A 19,553-nucleotide genomic window follows, 5' to 3' on the forward strand; every position below is an offset into this window, starting at 1 on the left:
TTCCCCTTTACATTTTCTTCAGTAAAGAGCTTTTCAAGTGCTGCATTTTAGATTAGCTATTATCAATAACTGAATGACTAAGTGATACCAACAAAGTTATACTACTGGTGAACTACTGGATAGTACAGTGTGCGTCAAACTGCTGATTTGCCCAAATGAAAAACACTGCACATATATTACTTTTGGTGCAAAGTACAACTAACACACTCAACCATTCCCTGAAAGAATTTGCAGAGTTGTTGGATCCTACAACCCCTAGATATACAGTGATAAAGCATTAACTATTTTCTTAGACATAGTTAAAATATATCCTTTGTTTTTTGGTTTTTTTTTGCTATCATTATTAAAACCCTGGTTTCTTCTGATAGTATGGGAGGGTTATAACTTGACAAGGAAACAACTTCTCTGCCTAGCTATGGAATCCTGGGCAGAATCTTTACAATACTGTTGAAGAAATCCCACTTGCTTTTGGATTCTGTTGCAATTTTCTCTGAGCATCAGAAAAATTAAGCTTTTTTTCAGCTTTCCTACCCCTCCACCTCCCTGAACAGAGCTCTCAGGTATGCATATCTAAAATGTGAGACTGGCTTAGCTGGAATTCTACTGCCACTCTGGAATGGAATTTAAAGTGTGGATTCACCATCTTCTTGCACTAACAGAAAAAAAAAATCAACACAAATTAGATAAAGAAGACCTGGTTTTAACTGTATTAAAAACAACTAAAATCAGAAGTTACATAGAATACAACAATCTCTAATGTACTAAAAGGAAGCTCTTGCTTCTTTCATTAATCAGTGGTTCCTACTGCTTTCTGAGAAGGTATATTATGAGGGAAAAATATTCAGCCTTTCTGTAAGTGATCCCAAAGAAGGAAAACACGAAGAATTAAATAGATGGCTTTTCCGAAAGCTTAGACCTCTTTTACCAAGTCTGAAACAGATTTTCTAGCAAATTAGTTATTAGTTTGCCACAAAACACTGTATTTCATCACTTCCATTTTTACTTAATTTGTAGTAACTCATACCCTAATGTTTGCTTCAAAATTATTATATGCCATTGTTACTTTTAAACTGCTCTTGACAGCACAGACATCTCTAAAAGAGACAAGACATCAACTGAAAGCCAGTTGTAATTACATGTGTAGTTAGTAGTCTGGTTGCCATTTTGATATATAGATTAGTAATAACAACTCTACTCAAAATACTCTTCATGGTAACTTACATTTTCTATTGTGCATTTCCAAAGCTTGTCTCAAGTCTACAGTGGCTCTTCCTAATAAAGCATCTGCTTTTAAAGTGTGATGGCTCCACACTCTAAATTCCAGCGTAGTCTGTGGAGTCACATTCCTGCATATAAAATACAGTTTTTTTTAAAAATATATATATAAAGGTTTTTAAGTATTTATTCTTGTTATTAGGAGCATTTGACCTTAATTTGCTTTCTTATAATTATTGCAGTTCTTGATATTAATTAACTGAAATGAGGTTTTGTACTTCAAGGGGAAACTTTTAACTAAGAACTGCAAACACTACGATACCTACATTTAAGATCAAACTTAAAGTCCATTACTATAACATAAGAAATTTGAGGAGTATCAGAATAACCTACACTAAAGCTCAAGTCTGTTATATAAAACACATCTCTCTATTTACAAAAGACGTATTTTCCTTATTTCTCACTATTCCAGAATTCTAATTAAAAACTCACATTATTAAATGTGAAGAAAAAATTTGGCAAATATATTTATCACTAGAAAAATACAAAAGATTTTTTTAAGAAAAAAGGAAAAAGCAAACAATCAGCTTCTTGCAAGCAGGAAGAACCTACTTAATAGGTATCAGCTTCCCATGAAAGTGTTGATAAAACATTATTTGTGAATTCACAAATATATATAAAACCATAAAGCATACTCACAGAAATCAGAGGGGAAAAATCAAATGATGAAGCTAAAGTAAAAACTGGAGGGAAGCAGAAACATAACAGACCCAATTAGAGTATATTATGATAACCTTTGGCAGTGATCTCTCCCCTCCTCAAGAAGGAAAACTGGAAGCTACGCTAGGTCCTGGAAAATAAGTTTCATACTACAGGATCTAGTACTGCAAAAGTGCTCCTGACTATGAATAATGGAGTGGAATGGTTGCTCTGCAAAAAGTCAAAAGCCACATATCAATCAGTTCTGGATACAGAAAGTTATGTCGACATTGATGAAAATATCACTGAAAAAATCCCCCACCCTTTCAACAGCAAGGCTAGCTTTATAGTCACTTGAACATGCTGGACAATGTGAGTTGTTTTTGCTGAAACCCATGAGCAAACGTATTTTTGCATTTTGAATAAGCTGCCTTCTAACAGTAGTCTTACTAAATTACTTACGTGACAAAGAAAAGAAAAAAACCAAGACCCATATACATGGAGAACATATTGCTGGTATATATAAGAGTAAGATCCTAATACTGATGATGGAGTAAGTCTGTTTGGCTATACTGTGTATGTCAAATTACCTCATTTTATCAGCTCACCAAATTCTCCCAAATCAAACTGCCTCCTCAACAGAAACTTTGGATTCTGTGAATACACTGATAGCTCTGTACTTGTGCTAGTAATAAATCCTGGAAATGATTGTCAGGTCCAGGACTACACTATTCTCTTTTACAATGCTGCAAAGGGCTAATAAGCTCCATTAAACCTAAAAAAATGAGACATGTGACACAGGAATACCCTAATTGCTTCAGCCCAAATCTGCAGTTAATAAGTAAGTGTTCCAAAGCAAACAGTTCCCAAAGCTAGGTATGTTGTACCACTCCACACTCTCCAGCACTGTTAAGTTATAGGAACCTGGCATGGTTCCTACTGCTAACAAAGCTGAATTTTGAAAAAAAAAAACTAGTCAACACTGCAAAATGTACCAGCATGTGTACAGTGCCACTTGATAGTAGCTATGCTGCTTCCAGACCCAAATCTGAAGCAGTACAATCTTGCTGGTATAATAATACATTCTTGTAAATTGTACAGTGCAAGACTGCCAGCTCTTCAAAGCCATATACAGGTATATTAACACTTGCAGCACAGGTAAACAAAATTAAACCACGAGATGATTAAAAAAATCAAATATTGGGATAACTTGCAAGGTCACTTTGCAGTAAACTGTTTCTGTGTGTGTCCTTTCATTAGGACATTTAAAGGACAAAACGACCTTCCTCTAAACTACTACTTATTCAACTGAGATTTTTTGTTTTCTTTTTAAAGTTGAGAACGACATTGCTACAATTAGTATCATCACCTAGAGAAAAATTTTAAACTTGAATGGTCCACAGCAACTGCATGAAAGGAACATTGTACAAAAAATATTCTCAAAACACTGTAAGAATTGAGAAAAAAAAATAATTTGAAATAAATATCATCTTATGTCTGCATTTAGTCATTAACGGCCAGGAAAAACAACTATGCAGGCAGCCAAGATTAGTAAACATTTTCCTGAAATGCCTGCCTAATAAACAGTATTAAACAACCAAAAAAATCTACTTACACTGTCAGCTGCTCATCCCATTTTGGATTTGAAGAACTACTTGATTTTGCTGTTTTCTTAATTTCTCCATCTGCACTTAATTCCGTGTAGAAAGTTGTTCCAAACCAATTCTTTCTTCGTTTCAGTTTGGCACTGGAAACTAGTAAAATACATTGCTTTATCTGTAACAGCATACTGTTACTGAAAAAAAATGTGCTGCCTACACAATGAATGAAACACAGCATGACAATGTTATTCCTCACCTTTCTATTTCAACTAATATAATGACATCAATGCTAAAATGTTAGCTTTTATTTCCAAAAGCTACTGTGTCAGGCAGTTGAAACAAAGTGTGACATATTCTCTTCACTACATACTGGCAGGACAGGTTGGAGAGACAGTACGCCTATTTTAGGGCTAAATACTGAAAATCATTTGGGTTTTTTGGTTTATTTTCTCATTGTTCTTCTTACTCTTACTTAACTAAAAATACCAAAGTATGAAGACATACAACATCTGAAAGATTACCAGCCTTTTTTTTTTTTAATTATATGTAGTCATGAAAGCATATGCAGTTCAGGCCTGCTCCAATATGTATGTATGTCCCTGTGCAGCAAAGCCTGTACACACAGCTTCATTTCCTTGTATATATTACCTGTGTGGTTAACTTGTGGCTTAACATCTCTGTTTGTTAAAAGTAAGAAATAAACTCTCAAGTTTCTCCTATTGAAACAGTTTTTCAGATGAACTCAAGAGTTTCAGCTAAATATTTGAGAAACAGCAAATGACCAAAGAATCTATTTTTTCTAACTCCAAATCACTGGTGAGGTCTTCAGGACTCCTGAACATAAATCTGCTCTCCCCCTTCCTCACCCAGCTGAGGAAGTCAGTATAAAAACCAACAGGAATCTAACTTCCCACATTTTAGACTCTCTTTCAGACAGATGTTGTCTTCAGAAGACCACCTTAATGGATATACAGCTGTACTTACCTGCTGGCTATGCCTCCCCTCTCATTCCTCCCATAATTCAATCATAGAATCACAGAATAGTTAGGGTTGGAAAGGACCTTAAGATCATCTAGTTCCAACCCCCTTGCCATGGGCAAGGACATCTCACACTAAACCATGGCACCCAAGGCCTCATCCAACCTGGCCTTAAACAACGCCAAGGATGGAGCATTCACAACTTCCCTGGGCAACCCATTCCAGTGCCTCACCACTCTAACAGCAAAGAATTTCTTCCTCATATCCAATCTAAACTTCCCTGTTTAAGTTTGAATCCATTATCCCTTGTCCTGTCACTACAGTCCCTGATGAATAGTCCATCCCCAGCATCCCTATAGCCCGCTTTCAGATACTGGAAGGCTGCTATGAGGTCTCCACGCAGCCTTCTCTTCTCCAGGCTGAACAGACCCAACTTTCTCAGCCTATCTTCATACGGGAGGTGCTCCAGTCCCCTGATCATCCTTGTGGCCCTCCTCTGGACTTGTTCCAACAGTTCCGTTTCCTTGTTATGTTGAGGACACCAGAACTGCACACAATACTCCAAGTGAGGTCTCACGAGAGCAGAGTAGAGGGGCAGGATCACCTCCTTCGACCTGCTGGCCACGCTCCTCTTGATGCAGCCCAGGATACAGTTGGCTTTCAGGGCTGCGAGCGCACACTGAAGCCGGCTGATGTTCATTTTCTCATCGACCAACACCCCCAAGCCTTTTTCCGCAGGGCTGCTCTGAATCTCTTCTCTGCCCAACCTGTAGCCGTGCCTGGGATTGCTCCGACCCAGCTGTAGGACCTTGCACTTGGCATGGTTAAACTTCATAAGGTTGGCATCAGCCCACCTCACAAGTGTGTCAAGGTCCCTCTGGATGCCATCCCTTCCCTCCGGTGTGTCAACCAAACCACACAGCTTGGTGTCATCGGCAAACTTGCTGAGGGTCCACTCAATCCCACTGTCCATGTCACCGACAAAGATGCTGAACAAGACCGGTCTCAACAGCGATCCCTGAGGGACACCACTCGTTACTGGTCTCCAGCTGGACATCGAGCCATTGACCACAACTCTTTGCGTGCGGCCATCCAGCCAGTTCTTTATCCACCGAGTGGTCCACCCATCAAATTCATGTCTCTCCAATTTAGAGACAAGGATGTCATGTGGGACAGTGTCGAAGGCTTTGCACAAGTCCAGGTAGATGACGTCAACTGCTCTGCCCCTGTCCACCAGTTCCGTAGCCCCATCATAGAAGGCCACCAAATTGGTCAGGCAGGATTTCCCCTTAGTGAAGCCATGCTGGCTGTCACCAACCACCTCCTTGTTTTTCATGTGCCTTAGCACGCCTTCCAGGAGAATCTGCTCCAAGTTTTTGCCAGGCACAGAGGTGAGACTGACTGGTCTGTAATTCCCCAGGTCATCCATTTTCCCCTTCTTGAAAATGGGGGTTATATTTCCCTTCTTCCAGTCGTTGGGAACTTCACCTGACTGCCATGATTTTTCAAATATGATGGCCAGTGACTTAGCAACTTCATTTGCCAGCTCCTTCAGGACCCGTGGATGGATGTTGTCAGGTCCCATGGACTTGTGTACGTTCAGGTTTTTAAGATGGTCTCGAACCAGATCCTCTCCTACAGTGGGCCTAGGGTCTTCATTCTCACAGTCCCTGTGTTCACCTTCCAAGACTTGGGTGGTGCGGCCAGAGCCTTTGCCAGTGAAGACCGAGGCCAAGAAGTCATTAAGAACCTCAGCCTGCTCCAAATCCTGGGTAGCCCAGTTTTCCTGATATGTTCCGTAAAGGGGCCTACGTTGTCCCTAATCTGTCTTTTACTCGCTACGTACCTACAGAATCCCTTCCTATTATTCTTAACATCCCTAGCCAAGTTCAGTTCTAACTGGGCCTTAGCCTTCCTCACCTGGTCCCTAGCTTCCCGGACATCATTCCTGTATTCTTCCCAGGCCGCCTGTCCCTGCTTCCACCTTCTATAAGCCTCTTTTTTCCCTTGAATTTTCCTGAGCAGCTCCTTATCCATCCAAGGAGGTCTCCTGGCCCTCCTGCTGCACTTCCCTCTAGTCAGGACACAACACTCCTGAGCTTGGAGCAGGTGATCCTTGAATAACAACCAAGAGTCTTGGGCCCCCCTGCCGCACTTCCCTCTAGTCAGGACACAACACTCCTGAGCTTGGAGCAGGTGATCCTTGAATAACAACCAAGAGTCTTGGGCCCCCCTGCCCTCTAAGGCTATATCCCATGGAACCTCACTAAGCACGTTCCCGAAGAGGCCAAAGTCTGCTCTCTTGAAGTCCAGGGCAGTGAGCTTGCTGCATGCTCTTCTCACTGTCCTGAGGATCTCGAATTCAACCATCTCATCGACACTGCATCCAAGGCTGCCCTGGAGTGTCACATTCCAACCAGCCCTTCCCTGTTGGTGAGCACAAGGTCAAGCACGGCACCTCTCCTTGTCGGCTCCTCTATTACTTGCAGAAGGAAGTTGTCTTCCACGCAGTCAAGGAACCTCCTGGATTGCTTGTGCCGGGCCATACCGTTGCTCTAGCAGGTAACAGGGTGGTTGAAGTCCCCCATGAGAACAAGGGCCTGTGAGCGTTGAGGCCGTTCCTATCTGTCTGTAGAGCACTTTATCCACAGGTTCCTCTAGATCAGGCGGTCTGTAACAGATCCCCACAGTAATGTCTCCCATTGCTGCTCTCCCTTTAACCCTGACCCACAAACTCTCTGTCAACTGCTCACCCGTCCCCAGACAGAGTTCCATGCTCTCCAGCCTATCTCTCACATAAATAGCAACTCCCCTTCCCCGTCTGCCATGCCTGTATTTTCTAAAGAGCCTGTAATCTTCCATTCCAACACTCCAGTCATAGGAGCCATCCCACCATGTTTCTGTGAGGCCTCTTATATCATACCCCTGTAGACGTGCACACATCTCTAATTCCTCTTGTTTGTTCCCCATGCTGCTGACGTTTGTATAGAGGCATTTGAGCCGAGCTCCAAAGGAAGCCGGCTCATTGGCTGGAGCGGCTGGAATATCTCTACATCGCTACGAGCATTTATTATAGGTGCTGGCAACTGACTGGGTGTGTTGGGATGAAACGATGCCCCCCTCCCCCAACACATCTAGTTTAAAGAAACCTTGACCAGCCTGGCAAGCCTCCTACCAAAACTGCTCTTCCCCTTCATTGTCAGACCAGCTCTACCAGCCCCCAGTAGACTTGGCCTACTAACTTGGGTCCCATGTTCAAGATACCCAAACCCCTGAGTATGACACCACCCGTTTAACCAATTATTAACCTGGCCAATCCTCCTAGCTTTTTTAAGGTCCTCGCCTGTATCCTGGAGAATTGACAAAAAGACAATCTGAGCTCCAGAGCCCCTAACCACCTCTCCCAGGGCTCTGTAGTCCTTCTTTATGTTCTCCAGGCTGCTGCTATCAACATCACTAGCACCCACATGGATCACTAGAAGTCGGTAATAGTCCATGGGACTTACTAGAGCAGGCAGCCTCTCTGCAGCATCCCTGATCCGTGCCCCAGGCAGGCAACACACCTCCCTTGGGTCAGGCCAACAGATGAGTGCTTCTGTCCCTTTCAAAGTAGAGTCCCCTACCACTATGACTAGCCTCTTTTTCCTCGCACCACCAGTAGTGATCTTCTTTACCAGTTCATCAGCCGCTTGTTTCTGGTGCGAGTGCGCTTCCTCCTTAGCCACCTGCAGGACACCAAAGCGGTTCTGGGTGGGGACAACAGCTTTAGGAGGAAACCCCTTGCTTGTAATTGTCCTCTTCCTCCTTTTTTTGTCGTTTTTTGTTGTTATTGTTTCTCAGCTTTCTGGGTTGACGGCCTCCTCCTCTCCTCCATGAGCTGCAGGAGATACTTGAGGCCCTTGCACAGTTTGGGCCTGGAGCAAGCATTCCTGCTTCCTCTCAGCTTCCCTGACATCTTGCAATCTATTGACAGCATCCCGCAGCTCAGCCACCTGCTGCAGGAGGACCTCCACCAAGGAGCACCGAGTGCAGGCCTGCCCATTTGGCACCGTTCCCTCACGAGACCAGTGCAGGCACTCTCTACACTCTGAGCTCTGCGCTGCAGCCTCCCCTCTCATCGGCTCTGTCTGGGTGCCTACACTGGCCATGGCAGGAGCAGCCAGAGCAGAGCTACCAGACCGTCCCCTCGTCATACGGTGAGTACTCACCATCCTGCTCGCCTGCCGGCGCGAGCTGTCGCACGAACTGCCACACAAACTGCCTCAACTCACCCTGTTCGCCACGCTCATGGTCACTCACGCTCCCAGGGGCAGGTTTATAACCACTCAGGGCTGGTGCCGCTCCTCCTGGCTCCGCCCCCGTGAGTCAGCTGCTCGCATTAGCTGAGCTGCCGGCTGCTGGGGAAGTCCTGTCGAGGACCTGAGACTCCCTCGGTGGCTCTGGCAGCTCAATCATCCTTTTCATTTCAAACTGATGCAAAGCTGAGTATTTTCAGCCACTTGGAATTACCGCCTAAGTATGACTTTTCTGTATGGTACTTGCTAATTGAAAAGTAAGTGGAAGTTAACTAAATTGTCTGAAAGGGAGACTAAAAAGTTCCATCCTGTATTTCTAGATTACAGTATTCTGAGAATATATACTAGAGACACATATAAAAGTTAGTGGGATACAAACTTTTTTGCATTCCTCTGATCTTGCAATAAAGCCTGGTTAAAGAAGTAAACCTTCAGAAAACTAATCCTAAAGATTGTACAGATTTCGTCCCACTTCGATCCTTGAACTAGATCTTCTGAAGTCAAGAGAAGCTCCAGTGCCAGAAAAATACACCACTTACATAAGGAGCAGTATAGTAGAGGATAACAAAATGATGATTTCTGCCTGCATACACAGATCTGAGATACAGGTCATTTGTGTAACTCAGTTTTCTACAGTTCCATATATTCAATCTACAGGTGGCTCTATCTATGTTATTAGTTATTGCCAGTTTCGGTGATCGATCATGTTATCAAGTTCTGCGATTCTTACACAAGGTTAATCAGTTTTAAGGTTTTTCTCTTATCTAATTAAAAAAAAAAAAAAAAAAACATTTTGGGGACTCTTCAACAGTGTATTTTTTCCTCAGATAACCTAATTGTCTTTGGACCATTCAGCATGATGTATGTTGAGATGCACCTTTTTTTAAGACATGGTGTCTTAATCATGGTTTTTTCCAATTTTTGTTCAAGACAGCTTTAAATATATTCTCAGTCATGCATTCGTTTTTATTTCAGGATTCCCAGATTTCTCAGGATTCCTGAAAAGTTCAAGCTATTCATCAATGGTAAAATGATACGTATATAGAGACATGCATGCACATACACCTATATGTGCATATATGTATTTATGCACAGTATCTAACTACTTGCTGGTAACATTACCACTTTTAACTATGTAATTAGATATCAAACTTATTTACCTAGATGCATTTTACTTATCTCTGGATTACAATAAGCCTTTGTTCTGCCCTGCCAGCACACAGAAAGAGCAACTAAGACTGACACTGATGGTCACATCCCAGACCAGTCCTTATCTGTAAGTGGCAAAATGCAGAACCTACTAGGCCTGTTCAACATCTGTTGAAAAAAAGTGCCCTCAGCACAATCAGAAATTTGCAGAATTGCTTGTAGCCCACTGTGGCTTCTTCCAGCAGATTCTGGGACGGCTGAATTCTGTCTCAAACTCTGAGAGCCAGCACAGCAAAAGGAAAAAAATAGTCACAAGATGCAACATAGTAAATTCCAATTTGATGGAAAGAAAAACATTTTCACAGTGATGTAGTGTATCACCAGAACAAGCTGCCCAAGCCGGTAATCTACAGCCTTTGAGATACTTAAAATTCAGCTGGACAACACCTTGAGCAACCTGATCCAACTTCAAAGGTCATTCTGCCTTCAGCAGAAGAATGGACTAGGAAATCCCCAAAGGTCTCTTCCAACCTAAATAATTCCATGAATCTGTGTAATCCAACCTGCTGCTCTAAGGATAATACAACATACCTATATGATACTCAATATATGTAACTTTTATTACATATCAAGTAATCAAAGACCTTAATCTTTTGAAAAGGTAGCAAATTTTGTGATCTCCTCCAGCATCTTCTACAGCTTCACTATAACATTGCACCCATTTTCAGCTTGGAGTTCACTAAAACTGCCCATCTTTTTTGTAGAATTTCAATTATGTGTGTTCCCTCTATAGAATTTGTGCCATTAATTGTTTGTTCCCAAGCAGAATTCCTTACATTTGCCCCTACTGCTGTAGGGAATATCTTTTTTTTTTTTTTTATTATAATTTGAAGAGATCGTTAAAACCAGTCATCCAACTCACTGTATAACCACTACTTAGCTTCAATTCACCTACATAGAGTTATATTCTTAACTGTAACATTCAAATTATTAAGATATTAACTATACTAATCCATTTTTACACTAATGTCAAAGATTGTTTTTTTAGAATACATATGCTTTCCTGTAAAAATCACCATGGTACAAACCACTACTTGCCTGTTACTTGCATCTGTAATCTTCCATTATGGTTGTTACTTGTACCAGATCTTGGTGAGGATGTGGCCATGTCAGAGGTTTAGGCTTTAGCCTGAAAGAAAATAAAAAAAATAGCACACAGGTAGCTTATTAAAAAGCACTTATCTCTGCATGTTAGTTACAACTGTTAAATAAAATGCTGAAATAATCACCAAGTTCCCAAATGTTACTTAGGTATGGCAGAATGCATTATTTCATAACACCAGTTGAAAAAACCAATTACTTTGGAGATTTTTCCTATGCTAACTTTGAAGATGACAAGACGCTTCAGTAATGCATAAATTTACATAGTTTAGAACAACTGCGGAAGGCAAGAGAAAAAATTCAGCCACGATGTATCAACATCCCTATCTCCAGAAAGTAAGCTTATAGTCTGATTTCAGATGAGCTAAGCACCAACAACTTCAAATGAACTATCTGAAAGGTTTATATGCTTGAAAATGAAGCTGTCCTCAAAATAATACACTTGAGCAATAATGTGATTCAGACAAACATTTGAATTCTATTGTTAGATTTGCAATCAGCTTTCTATACCACTGCCGTCCACCCACAAATCACTTCCCTCATCTATTGAGACAGTAAGCACTTTACAAGGACCACCCCATCTTCCCACTGAGCAACTAAAATAGTATGGTCTGATCTTAGGGCACCCCAGCACCTGAAGTGCAGGTAGACAGCATCACTCCATCCTCCCGAATTACTACACTTGAAACAAAGCTGGAAGCCACATATCCTCTGTGATATCAAGTAACTATTTTTCATGGGAAAAGAATATGTACATTTAAAATACATTTTCCATGATATGGATGAACTTCCATGTATTTATTTTCTGGTATCAATAATATGGGAACAGTTGTCACCAAACCTTTTTCATTGTGCACCTCTATCAGTTAAAAGTTTTTGAACACACCCCTAAAATATGTATATTTATTTATAAATTATGTATAGGTACTACTGTACCAATGTATTCTATATATTATAAAACATAAAAATTGAAAATAAGATGAGAAAAAGATTAAATAAACAGTATTTTTAAATAACCCTAACCCTAAGGCCACAAAAGAAATTTCGGCTGTCATAAAAATACTTTTTGTGATAGCCATATGATTGAATATGCTTCATGTCTTAAAATGTTGGCTTAACACTTTGTACTACTCTGAATGTCTAGTTCTAAATTCAGTTTATTTTAATACTTAGGTTTAATGTCATCATAGCTGGAAAAGTCAATTCACAAAGACACATAAATCCAAATCAAAGTGCATCAATCATCATGCTCATTTTTCAATCCCATCCACTAACAGTACAAAGGTTTTTCCTGAAATTTGGCCAGTATATCTCCATCTTCGCTGTTGTCAGTCGTTAATGCAAACTAATGGAAACTAATGAGATGTTGCATTTTTATATTCTTAAGAAATAGGCATAAACGGCCCTGAAACTCTTTATTTGGAAGACTTTTAAACAGGTGAGAAAATTCTGCTTCCAAGTTTAAGTGTACAGATATGAGCTTTTAATAGATGACACATCTTTTCTGGCAACAAAAGCACACAATGATCAAACCATTTCCAAACATTCATTTTCAAAATGTTCTCTACATAGCAAGAGTTTCCTGCAAACAGCAGTCATCATCTTACTTGCTAAAACATCACTTTTACCTTGAAGGGATGCGTTAAGTGTCTTTTAAAAAAAAAAAAAAAAAATCTGTTAGTCAGCATACTGCTGACAGCCACTTGTCATTACACAGCAGGTAAAAGAAAAATGTGTAATGAATATTTAAGTTTTACAACTCATCTAAGCACTTTGCCGTGATAACCAGCAAACCTCTGCATAGTACAAGATTTTCCTGGTCACTCCTCACGTCATTACAAATTACTGTAAAAATTCTACTATTTAAAGGTCCTGCCTTCATACAATTAACCACAATGATGACATCCTGCAGCACACTTCATGCACTTCTGGCTCTAATTTCCTTCTTGCTTGCCTATGCATGATGCAGTGAATTAACTCCATGCATGGTACTCTCCTTGCAACCTTACCCCAGAATCCCTTTTGCTTTAGTCAAAGGAGCCACTTCATCAGTGGTTACATTTGCAAAGTTTTTCCATTTAAAAAAATGCTGTTAAAGAAGTCATTTACTGTTAAGAATGTTTACTTTGGTACATCTTTCTTTAGTGACTTAGTTATCTGTGTATTTCGTTATTGACACAGAATCTAACAACTACCATAAGCCAAGCCACATCCAACATCTCTACTTTCATTCAACTGTATAGCACGTCACCCACACTGGGTAATTTCTTCCAATATTTGCTTCTTCAAATCTCTGGCAGTGTTTTTCAGTCATCTTCCAAAAGTATCTGCTGATAAACGAATGCATTTTAGTTTCTCATCATATTGTTTTACATGTATTATTTCAGACATTTTTACTGCCGCAGGAAGATCAAGTGTTTCCCCAACCATATGTGGCTTCTAAGTCTTTTGCTACTGAGAAACCTCAAAAGAGGCTTTTAAAGATCTATCATTAAGTTTAGTGAAATCCTATAAAGTGCTGGCCTGAGTATCGCATAACCTTAAACACTGCTGAAAAAAATTGTAGAGGTTTGTCCTCATATTCTGGATGCTTAGTTCTTAAATGGCTTGCTAATTGTGATGGCTCCATACCATCATTAGCTGATATTTCAAGATACAATATTTTCTTAGGACGAGTTTCATCATTAACGACAGCAGATGTACACCCACATTTGAAATAGCCTTCTTAATAAATCCAAATGTTTTTTGGCCAACATCTTTGTCACATCTAACTGCCATTGTTTTTTACCTCATTAATGCAACTGACCAAGAGATCATACTAGGAGTGGGAGAAGCATCAGCTCTGCAATATTCTTATTGTTCACTTGTGCTCACATTATTAGCATTATCTTCAATCCATGCTCTCTTTGCAGAATTTTTTTAAACCCACTTGCACATATTGTGTCAGTTTAGTTCAAATTACATAATATAATCCATAAATCCAAGTAAGTAGGTACATGTGTAAACTGCATACACTGCAATACACTGAAAACAAACAAACAAGTGAAGGCGCTACTGTGACCCTTCCACTCTGTGCAATACTAAATCTGCCCTCAGAACACCTGTGTCACCTACATGACACAGGACCATAGGACATACACACCAAGTGATGGTGACAGTGTCAATGCGTATATTACAAGGGGGGGAAAAAAAAAACAAAACACCACAAACCCCTTAATTTCTTATTTTTTGGATAAAACATAAATCCTAACATTTTCCTCACACACCCCACTTTGGATACCACTGATACAGAAGACATCACATGAGCAACACATGTAATCAATTCTGTGACAACTAACCTCAAATTCTTCACAAGTAACCAAGATCTGCAATCTAGTTCTAATCATACATTTAAAAACAAGTTTAGGGATAGTTTTGTAACTGACAATTATTTTTACTGAGTTTTTTCCTCCTATTGTTCAACCTGCATAGATCCAAAGTGCTAGCGCTTTCCCTGAGTTTTATTTGGTTGGTTGATTGGTTGGCTAGGGTTTATGGTTTTTTTCAAGTCTACTTGTAGCATGCACAAAGCAAAATAAATACAGCAATAAAGAGATAAACTGTGTCAAAGTCCTCAGGTAGACAGTTGATTGCCTAATCTCCTGAGACTTCAGGTTTCAGGTGCTGATTTATCTGCAAGGCACACTACCTGCCCTAACCTGAGTTTCTGGCTCTGATTGCTACTAAACTGCTAACTTCATTTGGCAAACACAGGTTTGCTAATCTCCTGATAACAGGGAAGTGAGAATTCACTACACACACCTTGGCATCTTTCCACTTGAAGGAAAAAAAATGACCATGAAGCCTGGGAGAAATTCTCACAATGCCAAGGATATCCCAACAGAGGATGGGGATGAGAAAGGCTGAGAAAGTTGGGCTGTTCAGCCTGGAGAAGAGAAGGCTGCATGGAGACCTCATGGCAGCCTTCCAGTATCTGAACGGGACCTACAAGGATGCCAAGGAGAGACTCTTCATCAGGGACTGTAGCGACAGGACAAGGTGTAACAGGTTCAAACTTAAACAGGGGAAGTTTAGGTTAGATATAAGAAAGTTCTTTACTGTGAGTGTGGTGAGGCACTTGAATGGGTTGCCCAAGGAAGTTGTGAATGCTCCATCCCTGGCAGTGTTCAAGGCCAGGGTGAACGGAGTCTTGGTTGACATGCTTTAGTGTCCCTGCCCATGGCAGGGAGGGTAAGAACTAGATGATGTTAAGGTCCTTTCCAACCCTAACTATTCTACGATTCTATGAAACAAAGTTATGCTTAGCATTGGCTGTTTCCACAAAAATTACATGACTGTATCCCATGTCAGCAGTGCCCCGACATTCTGGTTTTGCCCCTGTAAAATGAACATCCTTCTACAATATAAGTCTACCTTATATTCTTGCAAATATGGCACATGTAGGTACATTTACACAGCAATGATTGCAGTTCCAAAGTTTTAGGATGTTATAAACAAAATACTGCATTAACATGTATGTCAAATGCTACCTAGAAAGAAACAAACTAAAATAAATGGACATAAAAAAAAAGGCATTTAAAGTATTTTAAATAAACATAGCTTTTTATCAACAATGCATGAAGAAACCATTATTACATATTTTGTATTCAAAAGGGCTTTACTTGACAAAGCAAATTAGTTGAACCGACCAATTCTGGTCTCATCGCGCTCCGAAGACTCCAAACCTGCAGCCCCTCCATCCTTTTTGAACTGATTAGGAATTAAGAACTGGTTAGGAATTAAGGGGGAAGGCAACATCACATTTTCTCCAAGTTAAAAGAAGAAAACTAATCAATTGGGTTTTCTAGTAACTTGTTTTTCAGGAATACGTAAAAACATTATTTAAGGCTTCAGTCATCAGTTACTTTCATAACTATACAAACTCAGCTGCTGACATTTTTAAATGAAGTTAACAGATTATTGTCTGATCAGCCCTGATGCAGGTTGGTTCTCCTGGGAGAAGAGAGCCTGCTCACATGATGATGTTTGGAATTTTTATTCAAGATTCAAGTGCTACTCTTATCGCACTATTGAAAAAAACCCAAAGTTTTCACTGCCTGGTACATACCAGGTCTCATTCACTCCCAGTCAAAGTTGTCTTTTTTTCAGGTAAACAAAGTCCTTAGGAGGAAAAGCTGGCCAAGTACAAGATAAAGGATCTTATCTAAAGGTTTGGATACCTATTAGTCTCTGAAGGCTGGTCTGGACATATGACAAATGCTGCTGCACAATCAAAGAAGAGGAGTTTAATCCAGTAACTAGCACCTCAGCCTTTGATAGGAGAATTTCCACCATGATGGGAGGGAAGAGATGGGCAGGACATGGAACAATAACCCTATTTATCACATGAACTGCTTGCAGTAGTGGTAAAAACACTGTAAGTGACATTGTATAAGGTACTAGTACTGATTGTGACATTCAAGAAAAGGCTATGAACAGCACTACTTGGAGAATAAAGACAATGAAAGTACAGTCTAAAATAAGAAGTCTGGAATCAAATCTCCTCATTGTCTATAAATATAACAGGAACATGTAGAAAATAAAAATAAAGGCTACTGAATTTAAAGAAAGGTGTTGACATAAATGTTTCCAAAAACCCCAGATTTCCAGGGGACAAGGTTGCAGCAGAGAGGACAAGCAAGTGCATACTGTATGAAACAAAGCAGAGACAGTAAAGAAGTCACATAGCAGAGGGACTGAGAGACTTGTGCTAGGATGGGATTACACCATCACTCTCTTGCCTCAGTAGAGGTAAAAATTTTCGTAAGCTGAGAAAGATTTAAAAGAAGTTCTACAACTACAAATTCTTCAAATACTGAAAACCTGGAAATTTCAAGGACTACTAGCCTCTCATCTTTATGAGCCAGAAGAAGCTTTATCTCCACAGCCAAAACCAACCAAGATTTCCACTAGTAAGTCGTCTGATTTTGGTGAAGGAAGGGAGGGGATGGCAGCTACAGGAAGTGATGACACTCATTTGGAGAATTAAGAAGATTCACAAAATAAAATCAAAAGCTAAATTCCAGTACTTTCTTGATCTAACTTGCAAGAAAACCTGTATGAAAATCAGGTGGTAAAGAAGAACTGAAAGATGAGTCTTTTTAAAAATAAACAATTTTCAGAAGTTTTATTTCAAATAATGCAACTCCCTTACAGCTTCCTGAAATCTCTGGTCATTTGTCCAATACCTTTGGCAGTTTTGCAACATTTGGCCTTTTTACAGTAATGAAAAAGCCAGTGCATAAAAGCACAAGATAAAACCACACATAGGTGTTAGTATGTGGTGGTAAAACCAGAAATAAAGTAGAGGTAGTATAGTAGCTTTCAGGATTATACAGTTCCTAAAACAGCACACTAAAGGATTTATACAATAGTCCTCTTGCCTACAGCAACACTAACAAAAACATTCTAGGACTTCACACTCCCTGAGCAGACAGCTTTGGCCATCAACAATATTTACACTTAAGCAATTAGAGAACTCTGAAGTCAAAGTCTTATTTCCCCAGACACCACAAGCCTGCTTGCTACTTTAAGAAGCAATGGAAAGACTACTCTTATCAGCAAGGGATCTCCTCCACAAACACCAATACAGCCATCTGAGAAGCACTGAACTTTCTGTTGATCTTGGTGGCAAAATTAATTCATTGTTCTTCATGAAAATTTGATTTGTCCTCTTCCGTTTCAGATGTCCTCCACGTTTTTCAAATTTACTATTACAGGCCAACCCAAAATATCTGCAATTCCATTCTCCTTTCTGACTAAATGCAGGGTAAGCAGGAATATGCTGCAAAGCCCAGTGGATACTTCAGTTTAGGTGTGATGGACTAGGGATGCAGACAAGTGACATTATGTAAACCTAGGTATTAACTTTTATAATCAATAATTCATTGATGTATGTGAAGGGGAAAGGGCAAAAAAAACCAAAACAAAAAACCAACAAATCAACCACCACCACTCTCCTGTGAACAGAAGTTTCCAGCAAAAAGCTGTATTCATGGACATCTTAGGTATTTAATCAAAATACTTGCTGGTTTGATTCCTTCCAACAGGATGCCAGAATTTAAAATACACAGTGTTACAATCCTTCTTGTCAGGTGTAACTAAATTTAAATGTGGGGAAATAGAACCTTGATCTGTCGTAGACATTTAGAAGGTTTATTTCATGTATGCACTATGTTACACTCACTCTTAGGGAACCAAATTGTTTGCACACAAAAACAAACTTCAAGAAAAGAAAAATACTCTGTAGTCACACTATTGTTTTATTGTCTCATATTACACATCCTTCTAGATAGCAAGGAGTTTAAAAAGGGTTAAATTAAGTTGTAAATTAACATATTGTAACAATCATGCAGCCAATAAACTCCCCTTAAAATTACTAGAAGTTGCAAAAATGTTGAGGGTTTTTTTAATGTTAAATAGAAAGCCTTGACATTTTTTAATTTATTGAAATTAAGTGAAAGAATAGAACAAGAACTACAGACTAATGAAGCATCATTAAGCAGCAGGCCTTTCTTTGTCTCTCATACATAGGCTGAAAGAATCATTCCAGCAGCAAAACTAGTAAACAGTGCTCTAATCTGTGATTCTCACTAGACACATACAATGAAAGCAAAATCCAAGTAAAAATAAACAGCTGTAACATTTGTTTTCTAGTCTGAATGCTTTACACTGAAGGTCTTAGATTTTTTCAATTTAACTCAACAGATCTGTTTATATGCAAATAAAATGTTGGGTTTTTTTTCTCAGGCTAAGTCAGGTTTGTCTTTTGGTATTATGCTTTTGCCCCAACAGAAGCTGCCACTTCCCAATCATGCTTATTTTATTACCTGCATGAGCTCAATCACTTCCTAATTTTTTAACCTCTTATTTTTCATAGGTTTCACCTTTACTATATCTTTAATTTTCAGTCATGTATACTTTTGTCTTTGAGTGTTACATCGAAATCATCCCAAATTTTTCTGGGGAATATTTTAATTATCCACCACAGAAATACACATCAAAGCCATATATTATGATACGAAAAATACTGGAACCATGCAACATGCACGTTTGCTATCAGTTTTTCAAACTGTCTTAAAAATAGGCATCAAGAATATAAAAGTACCTGCAACATTACCAGTCCTAACTTCTGTGACAGCAGGCTCAAGGAAGGAAAGGTTAACTTTAAGAATCCTTGTGACAACAATTTAAGCTACAGTTCTATGCTCAAACTGAATGAAAAAGATGGCACAAGACATTCAGATCCATAAACCACAGAATAGCTCTAATAATTAACATGGAAATTTGTAAGATGCAATAAGTAGCATGTCCTTACCTATGAAGTGCTCTACAGAAAGATAGGAACAGCCTCACGCTCACAGGCCCTTGTTCTCATGGGAGACTTCAACCACCCTGACATCTGTTGGAGTGACAG

At 39.7% G+C, this 19,553-nt stretch overlaps 1 protein-coding gene across 5 annotated transcripts in view; it reads right to left on the reverse strand.

The window, feature by feature from the left end:
- Positions 1 to 19,553, reverse strand: part of WWP1 (WW domain containing E3 ubiquitin protein ligase 1) — a 72,071-nt gene that overhangs the window by 34,003 nt on the left and 18,515 nt on the right. For 3 of the 5 annotated variants that reach the window (XM_080639717.1, XM_080639716.1, XM_080639720.1), the window contains exons 1-3: positions 6,952 to 7,619; positions 3,530 to 3,668; positions 1,222 to 1,346 (exon numbers count right to left, since the gene is read on the reverse strand). In XM_080639717.1, coding sequence (XP_080495843.1) covers positions 1,222 to 1,346; positions 3,530 to 3,668; positions 6,952 to 7,039 — 352 coding nt within the window. In that variant the 5' untranslated portion in view covers positions 7,040 to 7,619. Of the gene's footprint in view, positions 1 to 1,221; positions 1,347 to 1,914; positions 1,959 to 3,529; positions 3,669 to 6,951; positions 7,620 to 11,035; positions 11,127 to 19,553 lie in introns of those variants that run through there. The other 2 variants (XM_080639718.1, XM_080639719.1) reach the window with 2 other exon arrangements.

This window comes from Psittacula echo (assembly GCF_963264785.1).
Source record: "Psittacula echo genome assembly, contig: SUPER_2_unloc_1, whole genome shotgun sequence".
Lineage (NCBI taxonomy): Eukaryota > Metazoa > Chordata > Aves > Psittaciformes > Psittacidae > Psittacula > Psittacula echo.